This window comes from Anoplopoma fimbria, chromosome 7 (genome assembly GCF_027596085.1).
Source record: "Anoplopoma fimbria isolate UVic2021 breed Golden Eagle Sablefish chromosome 7, Afim_UVic_2022, whole genome shotgun sequence".
Taxonomy (NCBI): domain Eukaryota; kingdom Metazoa; phylum Chordata; class Actinopteri; order Perciformes; family Anoplopomatidae; genus Anoplopoma; species Anoplopoma fimbria.
In genome coordinates, this window is record NC_072455.1 from 7,401,784 (window position 1) to 7,416,095 (window position 14,312).

The window sequence follows — 14,312 nt, forward strand, 5'->3', positions numbered from 1 at the left end:
TGTAATTTGTGATTTTGGGCTATACAAAATAAACTGAATTGAATTGAATTAAATAAGCATTATCACAAACAAATGCATGTTTTACAGGGTTAAAAATGTGGACACCAGGGACTTTGATGCACCCTTATATTTGGCTTTTTCTGTTGTTGCAGAAATATGAACAGTATTTATTGGTGACTGGAGGCATCATCTTCTACTTTGACTCTGAGTAAAACAAACAAATGGGAAGGAGAGTCAAATTAGATGGTGTGAACGAAAAAGTGGGGATAAAGAGAAATTATTTTTTCAATGTTTTTCCATCATTTAAAACGGTACACAATGATTCAATAGTTAAATACCAAAACCTAAATGTAAAATGTGTTGCCCTAATGCCCATTTGCAGGTTGGTGTTTGAAAGTGGTGTGGTAATTAAAACCTTTAATGGGTAACCTCCATCAGTGGTCGAGTCAGACAATTTTCATAGGGGTGGCTGAGGCCAGTTCTCACTTTGGGGTGGCAAACAAATTGGTATCTTCAGTTTATTTTTCCATCTGGCATGGTGCTGCACAGGTTAGATTATGAGTTTTCTTTAGTCTTGTGGATGTGGACGCATTGAGAGAGAAAAAGTGACATTTCATTAACTCTTTATTAAGAATATTAATTGCAGATTTCAATACTTTTGTAGTTTGTACCTCAATCTCTGCTGTAAGAGAATTAATGTTTTTTGTTAAAATTGTTACATAGTTGAGCAGAATTCCTCTTAACATTGCAAAATTCAAAGTTTAAATGATTTAAAGTTATAGCTTAACCAATTTCCACTTCATATAATCACATTAGAAATGTTGCAGATGACTATAACTATTCAAACTTCAAAGCAAAGCACACTGCATAAAAAATACAAAACACCAAAACAAATTACATCACATTAAGAAGAAGTAATATCACTTCAAAGGACAATGCACACAGTAAACTACTCATGGCAACTTCAATATTTGCAGAGACCAACAAGTACTCATTAAGGCCTGGTGGCACTAGTAATTAAAATTGTAAAATATCACAGCAAAAAAATAAATCATCTCTGTGATCAGTGAATTTGCTTTCAGGTAAAGTAAATCTTTCTTGTGAATTCAACTTTGTTGAACTTTGTTACAGAAATGTTTGCCTTTGACCGATGGGAGATTACCCTTAAGATTGAGAACAAAATATCATGAGTGAAGTAAACACCTTTCTAGTGTTTGACCTTAGCTCACCAACTAGCCCTGTAAATAGTCACCAAGCCTCTATAAGCACCTATTCTGCAGGGAATAGGCAGTGATAGAGGCTTGCTGATTACAGTGTCAATTATAAGTGGTGGCTTTATTTAGGAATACATAGCCTATGAACACAATGTAAACAATAAGAAAGGTCTACATTCTAACACTGGGCCCATCTATAGGACAGGGCAACAAGACCCACATGATTTTGCATTAGAATATAATGATATACAATTATATGATAAAACAAGCTAAAGGGGATCAGAATTGGCTTTCTTCCAGAATCTCTTCCATGGTCTCCCCTAGCGTCATCTCTCCATCACTACTAGACAGGCTCTTACTGTTGAGAAAGTCAAGCCCTGTTGTGTCACAGCCCTTCAAACCCTGACTTTTAACCTCTCCTAGTCCGAGTCCTCCACCTCCTTCATTAACAGCCACCTGAAGCAGGTGCCGATGTGTTGTGGAGGTACCGCCCTCGTCAAAGGAGTCACTCTGCCGAGAGCACTGTGGGCGGTTCCCTTGAGTGCACTTCCACAGGTACTTGAGGGGTACGCTCCGAACCTGGAAGTGGTTGGTAAACAGGAAAAGCTGCCAGTGCTTCTTTAGTTCAGCTTGAACCTGAATTCCAGTACCAAAAAATTGTCACCAGTTATACGACTACATGTTTAAAGGGTAAAAAGGCTAAAAAACATTTAGGGTAATTTATTGGCAGAAACGGAAAAGAATATTCATTATTGTGTTTTCATTAGTGCATAATCACTTGAACTAACACTGGTTGTATTTTTGTTTGCTTAGAAAGAGCCATTTATATCTACTTAGGTAGCGGGTCCTCTTCCACGGACTGCCATTTTGTCCAATAACAGACAAACCAAACACTGGCTCTCAAGTTTTTACTTTAGCTGAAGATAGGGATGGGTACCGAAACCCGGTATGAAATGGGCCCAAGTGATGAATTACTAAAGACTCGAAGCCTGCAGGCACATCAGAGGGAGGAGGAAAGAGGACAAGAGGAAGGACTGATACTGACTGATGTTTTGTGTTCTTCTTTATAAACTTCACTCAGGAATGTTATTTATTCAGTTGACATTTTAGAGTTGTTTCCATTGAGATATTTATAACTTTATATAGTGACTTTACTGTTGTAAACATTACTGTTGCTGTACTAGAAACAATATTTTGTTATATCTAAACTATAAATACATTCTAATCCTGTTCTAGATTTTTTTGTTTTTAAAAAAGAATTATTTGGTGATGAGAGTAGCTCCTTGTTTTAATAAAATCCTTAAGATAACTACCCCCAACCTGAATACCACTGTAGTTTCCGACACGCTTGGAAAGGGAGGGGTGAGCAAAAGGGTATTGGGTAGAAGTTGATTGCAGTCTGCAACGCACCAATACATGTCACTAAGATTTACACACTGTTCCTTTAAGTCTATTCAGTAGGCATACACCTGAACAACATAGTCACCAAATGAATGAAGTCCAATATTTACTCTCCAACTCTGAACTTAAATGTCTAGCTGCTAAATGCTCACTTCTTTGGCCTTCTTTCGCAGGTAGCATTCATTGGGTTTGTAAGAACTGTTTTTGCTAAGAACAGCTGCTGTCTGCTTTGCTCATGTGAAAAAGATCTTAGTCTTTAACTGCTAAATTATCTAATATATTAACTATATTAGTTTCTCATCTGATGCTGGGCGGGTAGCATAGAGTTAGTTTATGTTAAAGTTTTTACCAAATTGAAAACCAACACAATTAGCTAAAAGAGGCTAAAAAGCTCTGAAGAGAACTGCATATATGGATGCTAATTTTTTTTGTGGATGTTTAATGTATTTTAGATTTTTGGCTGAACTGTGTCTTTCATATAGAGAATATAATATGTACAGCTTCAATGTCTCAAACCAACAAATTACAACAAAATCAAAAATGACTGAACAGACGATCCAATTCATACATTTCTACAACATCAAGGAAAAATCACATTACATGCAGAAGAAATGTACCTCTCCATTGGCAAAACAGTACAGCACAGCAACCAAGAATCCCTGAAAAAGGATACACATTACAAATTATATTTAGTATGAATTTGGACCTAAAACTTCTTGTCACGTATGTAATCAACTTTACAGGTGTTACCTGAAACGAGCTGAGAGTGAGGTTGATAAAGTTCCTGGCGTAGCGACTGCTACCCTCCATACATTCATCTATCAGCACAGTGAAGACCACTTCATGGATTCCCAGCAGAGGAATCAGTACCAATGTTGCTCTGGCCAAGCTGAAAGACATTAGAAAATACAGCGGTGAATAATTATAGACTGTTAAGACAGGTAGGTAGTTTGCAAAATGTATGGTGGCACATGATTCAAAGGACAAAATAGAGGGCAAAATTAGATATATAGTATTCACAAGCTTTCTTTCCATGCTGACATTTGTGGTTAAGAAGCCAGGCCTTAAAGGTTTGAACTTTAAATGTGTGCTGTACAATAGATTGATTGACATTTAAATGTATGACCAGGAACCTAATGTACCGTTAAATAAATTACTTGGCACTCAAGATAAAAACATGATTCCCTACATTTCAATTTGGAAGCAGTTAGTTAGTAAGTCAACGCATGGATAAATACCTGTATCTGTAGTCTGTAAATGTCACCTGATCTGCTTTCAGCTTGGAAAGCAGCAGCATCAGAATCCTGATGAATATGAAGAAAATGACCTGCAACACAGATCCTGGTTAGATTTTAAGGAAATGCATTAACTTGATGGCTTGCGTCAAAAGAAAAAGACTTACAGGAGCATCATGATGGATCTGTAACTAACGTTAACATCATGTTAAATAACTGTACTCAAAAAGGCTTTCAAGGATTGGTTCAGCGATCACTTACAAGCACTGATAAGGTAATCGGGCCCCTTATTATCCACCAGAACCATCTGTTCACAATTGACCAGCATCTTAGGAATAAAAGGATTTTAAAAACTCAATCAATGGGAAACATTTTAATTAATTAAGTTAATTTGTTTGTTGTGAAGTATGTCATGAAACACTTACTCTGTGTTTTCATATAAAATCTTGACCACTGTCCATGGTGTTACAAACAAAATAGGTGTTCCTGAAAAGTAACAAAAGCATAAGATGGAACATGTTTAGTACAATTACCCACACTTACAAACAAAACAATCCATTTATGCTTTACCGAACGTTCCCAAATCATAAAATAACGCAACTTGGTCAGTGCCCTTCAGCGTCGGGTACCAGACACGACTGCATGAGACACTAGGGCTTTCAAGCAACTCCTATGTAAACTAGGGATGTGCATCTCCATCAGGAGGACGATGCGATACACATCTCGATGCACTGCCAACGATCCGATACATTCAAGATACATAAAAGCAGCTACTAATGCGATACGATACGATTCACCCCTATTGCGATGCAGTGCGATTCGACACGATGCGATTCAACAAGATGCGATGCTAAATAATACAATTCTATGCAATTTAATATGATACATAATGATTTATTTATTTGTCAGACAACAAATCAGTAACCAGGTTTCTGACAAAAGAAAACATTTATGTGTATGTGTGTAAGTGTGTTCTGAATGTAACATTTTTGTTTGTCAGACAACAAATCAGTAACAAGGTTTCTGACAAAAGAAAACATGTATGTGTAATGTGTACTTTATGGCAGCACGACATATTTTGCATATTGCATGGGTCTTATCCAATTTTCCATCTTTCTTTGCAAAGCCAAAGTTTTGCCAAACCTTGGACTTATTGCAAGCTTTAGGGACGTATAACTCCTCATCAGCCATTGTAACTCTCCCGAACACTCCTTCAACTCGCGCGATACTTGGCCGCGACACTTCACGAGAATCTGCCACTGACAGCAGTGGAGATGAGAGCGCGTTTAGGAAACAGTTAGAGAGGGGGAATCTAGAAATATACAATTGTACCGGATTATACCGATGCAAAATTTTTAGGTACGATGCATCGCGGTTCATCCCACATTGTATCCGATGCACCCATTTTTGATCCGGGCCATCGCATCGTGAGCTTTTATGACGATGCATCGGTGCGAACCGGTGAATCTTCCCATCCCTAATGTAAACCCATCTTCTCTATTATTCGAGATTCACAGCAATTGACCTTGGCAAACACAGGACCTTCACCCAGGAGACTACTCTTTGTGTCCCGTGTAAAACCAAGTTAATTTACGTTAAAAAAAACGCCACAAACTTATTCTACGTCTAACTGAGTACTTTTGTTCTCTAAACCTACACAAATACTTTTGCTTAAGTAAACCTTAGAATTAAGTAAACTTGCGTTCAAAGTTTATGCGTTCAAAGAATGTAGTAACAAATGGAAACTGTAGGTTACCTGTGATCACATACATTTTATTTTGAAAAGAAGCTATGCACGTAACAAGCAGAAAATGACCCCGACACGTCCAAAACTGACACTAGAGCGCAATCGTTTGAAGCAAAGGCCCACTGACCAAGAAGCGGCAGAGTGAGAATGGGTTGAGTTTACCCCATCCTAGCAGCATGTATTTCTTCAGCAGACGTCTCTTGGTCAGCACAGCTGTGAAGAGCAGTGTGTGGAGGAAAATGGCCTCCACCAAGAGCCAGAAGTAGTTACAGGCCACAAAGTATTCCATACACACTTTGGAAAATTTACATATTGACGCTATCTGTTGAAAAATATAGTAAAGTTTAGTTTGGCTGGTCAAAACTGCCTAGGTTAATTTACAAGTGCTTTACTGTTCACCTTCGCAACAGAATCAGAAAGGCCCAGCACAAGCAAGTATCTGCTAATATGTGTATAAAAAGGCAGTATTTTTTATACCGCAGAGATTGAGTAGGAGTTCCATCCTGGGTCGTCTTTGGGTAGCTTGGTATACATAATGTATAATATGATTTCCTTGGAGATGACAGCCATGGCTCTCAGGATGAATGAAACAAACAGATTCATGTGTATGTAGTTCCTGGTACAATGGAGTTTCCTTGTAAGCAAAAACAAGAGCAATTTGAGACAGGCAATTTTTTATCATGTAATTTGTAGGGATTTATCATCTATCATCTATTAACTATTTATGCCCCCTCTTTCTAGTAGGTTATCTCCAGTACTGTGAGAGCATGCATATCATCATATATATATTAAAGCTAATCAATCTGTCCCATGCCTTATTGATTGCCCGTCAGAATGTCTAACAGAAGTAGCATAATGACAAGTGAAGGAAAATAGTTGTCTATTTGTCATTGTAGCTTCAGCAATGGTCGCATTAGTACTCTATTCAAGATTGTACATTGCCAATTTCAATATAATTATGAAACTTTAAAACATTTATTAAAAACAAAAAGAAGACCTGTGTACAGCTGTAGGTACTTCGTAATATTAATGACATGACTTAACTTAATTTGCAGCTTGAAAAATATTTTAACTTTGCTTGACACTTCACCACATTTTACAGATTAAATAAGGCACCTATGTGCTATTACATTTACTCTGTAGAGATTTTGAGCACTATGATAAATGTTTTAAAAGTGGTTGCCTGTTTTGTTGGTATCCCATGCACAGACACAACAACAACAATAACATCGAAAACATCGGTGCATGCAGGTGACGAGGTACACAGTTTGATCTCCGGTTTCACAAGAAAATTAAGCAATGCATCAAAAGAGGCAAAGAAGGAAAAAACTTAAACTTCAGTCACACATGGATTTAAGCAATGTTGGTCTTAAAAGGTTACAAAAAGCAAATGATTGATAAGTAAGGAAATCATTCAACAGGTTTGAAGGAAGAACCCAATGCATTTTGGTGAGAAGCAATAGGTGTAAACATAAATTTGTTTACAAAAAAGCTTCATTAGGCAACCAGCCAATTAGCCAAAATACATTTATTTTTGTTCTCATTCATTACAGTTGCAAACCGAACAATTTTAATTTGATGTGGTTTCCAAACATCTAAAGAACAACCTAGAAAACAGATACAAAGCATAATGTTTAATTCCAGTTTATTACAACATGGGTCTTACCTTAGTAGTTTTGGCCATAGGCCCTATTTATAATAATAACATTGTACTCACCAAGTTAATTTCTGAGATCTGGGAATACTTAAAAAAGGTAGGGGCTAGGAACACAAGCAGTCAGACAATAAGACAGGATTTAAACAAATCCCCATGATAGCAAATTTAGTTTATTTAGTGGAGGAACAAAAAGCAAAGATTATATCCACAGTTTACAAACTAACTTCCTGGTTCAAGTCTAACCCATGTACTTGCAAAAGATGTGCCCGCACACCGTTTTTCTGTATAGTTAGGGATCATCGTCAACATTTTGGCTACATTCAATTTTGGTTTTACCGAAATAGTGGTATGGTGGTTAGTATAATTTAGGAGTATGTTTTGTTACTTGATATCTGGGTAATAGCACTCATGGCTAGTAGGGGGCAACAGCATGATGCTGGTGACCATCACAATTGCAATCTAATGCACCTGTGAACATGGTTGGTGTGTTTGGTTGGTGGTTTAATAATAATAATAATAATAATAATAATTAAGCCTTTATTAGTCCCACAATGGGGAAATTATTTCTCTGCATTTAACCCATCCCGGAGGAGCAGTGGGCTGCAATCAAGCGCCCGGGGAGCAACTTGGGGTGAGGTGTCTTGCTCAAGGACACCTCGGCATGTTGCCGGTAGTGGGATTTGAACCACCAACCTTGTGGTTATGGGACAAGCGCTCTACCTCATGTGCCACAGCCGCCCCAACAGCAAGTCAAACTTCACATTCACAGCGCTTTCAGCCCCCTGTCAGCAGAGGTAGCTGTGGCTCAGAGATAGAGCGGGTCATCTTCTAATTAGAAGATCGTTTTGATCCCCCGCTCCTTTGGTCCGTGTGTCGAAGTGTCCATGGGCAAGATACTGAACCCGAATTCTGCTCCTGTGTCTGACCGTGCCATTGGTGTGTGAGTGTGGGTGAATGTGAGTGAGTTTAGATCCTGATGGGCAGGTGGCTCCTTGCATCGGTGCAAGTCCTTGTCGCCACCATTTTCACAGATCTAAGTAACTACTTTGATGAGTTTAATGTTATCATAACTGAGAGAAAGGCAAATCTGATCTGATCAGATTTGTTTGCAAGACCATCCCCCTCTAACCCCTTCCACTGACCTCAACATGCCCATCAGGAGAGTAGCAATAAAGAGAGAGGTCAAGGACAGGGAATAGCCAATGACAGAGATGAGCCTGAGGACTGTCTGGCGAAGCATTTCATCCTCCTGTACACACAAACATGTACACACAAGGGAAAGTGATGTGACTAATAAAGAGAGACATTTTCAGCTCCAACACTTAAGGGTAACAGAAACCATTTATTTAACACGATCTTCCTCACCTTGTCTTTGAAATAATGGTCCTCCTTACATTCTGAGTCATCCCTCCAGGTCTCTGAGGAATCTTCCCTCTGTCGCCATCTCCCATTTGCTAAGCATTCCCGGTGTGCCCTCCTGGAACTGTCTGTAGGTAATTGAAGGACACATTGATATGCATGGTTACTTATGACTGAGTATTTTTTGTTGTTGTTTTTGTTGTTTTGTTGTTTTGACATTATTAAACAGCAAAATCCTAAATTGAATGGGTATCGCACTTCTTAATACGTAATTAATTGTAACTTTATTGTGGTGGCAAATCATTTCAGAAGCCTCTACTGACCATTGAGAAAGCCATTTGAAAGTGTCTGCTGTACTGAGCAACATGCTAATTTCATAGTGCCAACATTTTACCAATTACAGTCTATTGCAGGTATTTTGTCATCAAACAAAATAGAGGACAAATTAAAATGTTGACTTGATGATGGTACTAGATGTAACAACTTATCCCCAAAAGGTTATCACTCATCCAGACAGTGGCATTAATACCTGTCCCAAATTTCAGCAAAAGTCTACTTAATGGTGCTGCAGTGAAAAGTCAGGGGTCACCAAGTTTATTAGGATTCATCTTCTTGGAACCATGATTGTCAAACTTGTATAGCCATGCGTACTGACGGTGAATCAGAAGCAGAAGATTAGATTGAGTTCTTCTCAATAGGTGCAGCTGACATGGCCAATGGCACACTGCTTCCCATTTAAAGCATAACGAGACTTAACACTTGGTCCTGTGACAAGCTTGAACACCAGTTTGTCTTGTTTTGATGTGATTGTTTAACTTCAAAAGACTCAATTGACAAAAAAAAAGTCTGAATAGTACAGGGACTAATCATTAACATTTATTTTTAATATGTGACTTAATACGAGTACTTTTTTGAAGAGAAGTGTTAAAACATAACATTGCCCTCACTGATCCATGGTAAGTAAGAAGGACAGGGGACAGATACATTCCCAGGAGATGAATGGGGCCAACACACGAACGTGTCAAACGTTCCTTTACAGTAGATTCCTGTAAAACAAGAATAATCAAGTTTTCACAAAGGCAATAATATATTAATTAATTAACATTCGAACACTTGACAGGAGGCTCACCAGTTTCTGTGAGTGCCTTTGTCGCCAGAGTTTTGTTGCATTCCTCCCAGTATTCAGTCCGTTTAGCTATCAGACTTTCAAGCACTGAGCCTGTTACCTGCGTGAAGATTTAAAAAGTGAGATAAATTTTATTATTCTATTAATCTGAGCAGTAACATTTAGGAAATGGCGGAATTAAAGTGCACATGTAATATTATCATTAAATTCACTTTAATACTAATTAAATGTTCCATTCCCCCTCAAAGATGAATAGCACTTTGGAATACAGCTCTTCACATTGTAAAAACAATCAGTATTTGTTGTATCATTAGAAGAAACTGTAAAAACAGATTCGATTTATTATCAACTTATTGAACTTTTACCTTGAACATTTTAGCAGACAGCCGACGCAGAGCAACCATCCAACAAATATCATTCCAATATTAACTCTCCTTTAAGCTGTTCTTTGGTCACCACCAACAGCACCATCTACCATCAACTTGATCTTCTTTTTGGTGCTGAGCAAGTATACAGTGGTGTAAGTATACAAACAAAACAACTGTCTGCTGTGGCTGGGAACCAAATTGATGAGAGTGGATTTTGCCAAATCAAAAGAGAGCTAGAAAGCTCATTAGAGATGTAAAGCTGAATGATAATTCTCTGTTGGTTCATCAATACGAGCAACCTATTTCACATAACATAGTAATTTGTTTAAATGTTAATATACAAATGTCTTACTGCAGCTTTAAGTTATGTATATTGTCCAGAATTGGTAATTAAGCTCGACCTCCTAATTAATAACATTATATGGTACTAGCAGATGTGCTGTTGAGGTATCGACGTAAAATGTCTGAGACAATGCTCACCCAAAACCTAATATTTATTTTCTTTCACTAAGATAATTTATTGACTAATTAACAAAACAAGCAGACTCTCCCTCTCATCTAAAATTTTGCCCCAAATAAATCGTTTACTCCTAACAGATTCTGTAAAAACATAAATTTTTGAGCTTCTCGGCGCAACTAGGAAGCCATGAATCATTTGACTAGGATTTGCCTTGTTTCCAACATTAGTTGCCAATTTTTGTAAAATAATTCATCAAAGAAAATCAACTTCAAAGAGTAAGTTGTTATCTGTTGATCATGATCTTTCTTTTCATTCTTTGATTTATACCATTACTGTCACAGTCACGCTCTCTCTCACCCAGCTCACAGCCCTGCCCCTTCTCTCTCACCACTCACCTGATCTGTTCATTCAGTGCACCTGTTAGCCACACCCACCTCATCAGCACAATCACTCTCACCTGCTCACTCTGCTGCACCTACTCCCTTTAGTATTTAAACCCCAGTCTCACACACACTCACTGCCAGATCGTACTCCGCATTCATGCCAGACCTTCCAGCGTTATTCCCCGGACTGATTTCCCGTTGCCGACCCTGCTTGTTTGGACTACTCCGCCTTGCCCCTGCCCCGGTAAACGACTCAGCCTTCTGTCCCCGACCACGAGTATAGCCTCCGCTTCCTCTGGTTTCCGTCTGCCTGTTTCCCTGACGGCTTGGTGCTCCGCTGATAGGAATTCTCCACGTGAGTCTGATCCTGCCTGCTTAACTGCTGTGTGTACCGCTTTGAATAAAGCTTCTGTACATTACTCCGTGTCTCCATCGTACTGCTTTTGGGTCCACACCACACGTTACAATTACTCATGCTTAATTAATGATTATGGTGTTTAAGTGATTATTATTAATGCATTAATGTTTAACCCTATATGCTTTTATACTCACTAATGATTAAGATGGAAAATAAGTATAATGTTGGTTTAGCATACTTTGGCCTGATCATGGTCAGAGTCAGCATAGGAAACAGGTTTTAAGTGCAGATACTGCAACAGGTAACGGTTCAAGAGACATTCTGACTAATGTTCCACCTAGGAAGGCCAGACAGGGACCTTCAGGGGAGGCTAAGAAATAAGTGGTAAGTTAAAGAAGTCTGTCATAAATTGTAAGACTACGTACACAGCTTTTCCAAGGATTTGGCAATGTTTAGTTGTCTACCATGTATGGACCTGGAGGTTGAAGATGGTCCAACTAAAAACGTATAAATAGGAGGAGACCACATAGAATTGTGGTTCTGGGTTCATAAAACTTAGTATTTTGTACATTCCAACCAAAGTCCAGTCTTGCCTCCATCTCTGAGGTTGCCCTCATAGTGTCTTGCCCTCAAAGGGCGGCTGTGGCACACGAGGTAGAGCGCTCGTCCCGCAACCACAAGGTTGGTGGTTCGAACCCCTCTTCAGCCAACATGCCGAGGTGTCCTTGACCCCTAACCCCAAGTTGCTCCCCAGGCGCTTCTTAGCAGCCCACTGCTCCTCTGGGATGGGTCAAATGCAGAGAATTGTAATTTCCCCATTGTGGGACTAATAAAGGCTTAATTAAGGTAAGAGTGCTCTTCCCCTGGAAAGGAGTAAATTATTGGCAAAACATTTAAATAACATACCTGCTACAAGCTAAGGCTAAAATTATGCTGTTCAATCTCATGTGATTTAATAACTTGGTTGGCTCAGATTGTTGTGACACGCTTGTTTATCATGCAAGATGATGCACGTGATTAGAGTGCTTAGACATTTGCTTTTTTGGTTTTAGTGAAGCAATAGGGGTAATTTGGCATCTAAATTGAGGGTGTTCCCAACCTGGTCCTAACTTCCTCCAGTGGTCTCTTCCTCGCCCTTTAAACAGATCCATCCTGCAGGTCATTTGAGACACATATATAAAAAGTGCTGAAAAAGTCTCTATTAAAAAGGGGACTTTCAATGGAAGTACAATGCATGCTGGAAAGTATGACAATTAATAATAATCATCAAGACTGAACTCATGATCAGAACTTCTTAATGTCATAACAAAATAATTTGACAGGAGTGTGACAATCTGATTTAATCAACGTAGCCTCATACAATGCTTCGTATGATCTCTAATGAAAAAAGCCTCAATTAGCTTGGGTTTGTCTTGTCAATTCTGTCCGGAGCGGTTTCATCAATGGGAAGACAAGAGCTGCTATCTCCCATATGTTCTCTGTTGTCTCGCAAGAGACCATCCCTGCTTCAAATCTAGCCTCAGACTCAACTCACTGCTTATTCAGTTTACTATAATGTTACAGATAAAAGTTGATTTACACAAAACTCAAGTGCTCTGTGATTTAATGGTCATATTTTCTGCATTTCTTTAAAAAAAAATGTAATCCCTTAAACATGTCTTTCATCTGATTTCAAAAACGGATACAAAATTATTTTTCAAGCATGTCACTAATATGCCACTTAAGGCAAGGATTTCAGAAGTAGATGGGGATGTCCTGTAGCCCAAAAACCAAATGAGAAAAGAAAAATGTAAGGCAAGACACTGTTCTACATACTTTTTTTTTATATCCTATGGAGAATTATTTTGTGGAACCTCTGTTGTGTTGAAAAAATATTTAATTCAATTTACATGTGACTGACTGTAAAGTCCAATGCTAAATAAGACTTGAATACAAGTTAAAAAGGCCTAATTTGTGTTTGTGCATGCATGTGTACATTAAGCATTATTTTACCTGGTGGTTGAAGATAACAAAGAAGATTAAATGCAGGAATGTCTGTCCTGCTGTGGTCTGGATCCTCTTGTGCCAGGTTGACCGCAGGGTTGTCATGGTGCTGTGTTTACATTGGAAGCAGCAGGTTTCTGGGTTCTAAGCTGTTTCGCCACCTCATACCTCACCCCTGCAAATGAAAGGCCTCTCAATTCTTGTTTTATCTTGCTAAGTCCTGAGCTTTCCTTGCCTCACCATACCAGGTAGCTTGGGAATATTGAGAATTTGTTGGAGAAATTTTGAGGATGGTTTGCAAGAAAATCCATTTTTTGTCTCCAGTTTGTGATGGTTGCCGTTGTTTGTATCCCACAATTTCCCTATGATGCCTTTAATTTTTCAAAATCTTCTTGAACTATTTTCCAAGCTACTTCATGGTTCTTTTAATAAACTGATCTTTGACTTGTCAAAACCTCTTATTGATGAATTTTGTTTGGCAGGTTATCCTGGGTGAAGAAGTCCTCAGCTGCAGTTACAGTCCTCCTGTCCATAAAGTACTGTCAGGCTGTGAAGGAGGTGAATCTGGCTGTACTCCCTATAGCCACTGTGCAACTGAGAGCGTCTGGGGATCCTCATTGAGAGATGTCCTGTCCCGCCCCGTCCTCCCCCAACCAATCAAGATAAGGCATTGGTAAAGCCAGCTGCAAACATGGACTGACTTTGCTGTCTGAAAAAAGTGATCACATAGAAGGAAATGGGCAGACTGGCTAGGTCCAATTCACCAATAGCAATTATGAGCACACACACTTAAATTCAAGCATACAGTTCACACACTAGCAAATACCACCTCTACTGCAGACAGAGAGGGAAGAAGCTGACCCCTTCCTTCTGTTTATCCGAAACCGAGCATCACCAGGAATTTCAGACACTAATGGGGACCTAGTATAAACTCTCAGCACTGAAGCCAAACACAGGAAAGCAAATGGGAGAGCAGAGAGCCAAAGCAGCATAAGGCTTGTGCCTTGCCAACCTTGTATTT

At 38.9% G+C, this 14,312-nt stretch overlaps 1 protein-coding gene across 1 annotated transcript; it reads right to left on the reverse strand.

Moving 5' to 3' along the window:
* Positions 1 to 1,493: 1,493 nt before the first annotated feature.
* LOC129093308 (glucagon-like peptide 2 receptor) lies at positions 1,494 to 13,396 on the reverse strand. The gene is made up of 13 exons (XM_054601289.1): positions 13,301 to 13,396; positions 9,743 to 9,839; positions 9,555 to 9,659; positions 8,620 to 8,741; positions 8,397 to 8,503; positions 6,075 to 6,231; positions 5,760 to 5,919; positions 4,276 to 4,336; positions 4,112 to 4,178; positions 3,854 to 3,942; positions 3,366 to 3,504; positions 3,233 to 3,274; positions 1,494 to 1,850 (listed from the first exon to the last, which is right to left on the reverse strand). The coding sequence occupies exons 1-13, from the start codon at positions 13,394 to 13,396 to the stop codon at positions 1,494 to 1,496; spliced, it is 1,599 nt and encodes a 532-aa protein (XP_054457264.1).
* Positions 13,397 to 14,312: the final 916 nt, after the last annotated feature.

Bases quoted from the DNA above. Each gene is read 5' to 3' on its own strand.
- LOC129093308 (XM_054601289.1), bottom strand. From the start codon at position 13,396: ATGACAACCCTGCGGTCAACCTGGCACAAGAGGATCCAGACCACAGCA. The intron at 5,920-6,074 runs GTATAAAAAATA...ATTTTTCAACAG, and splicing joins ACTCCTACTCAATCTCTGCG to ATAGCGTCAATATGTAAATT. The intron at 1,851-3,232 runs GTACATTTCTTC...ACTGGAATTCAG, and splicing joins ACTGTTTTGCCAATGGAGAG to GTTCAAGCTGAACTAAAGAA.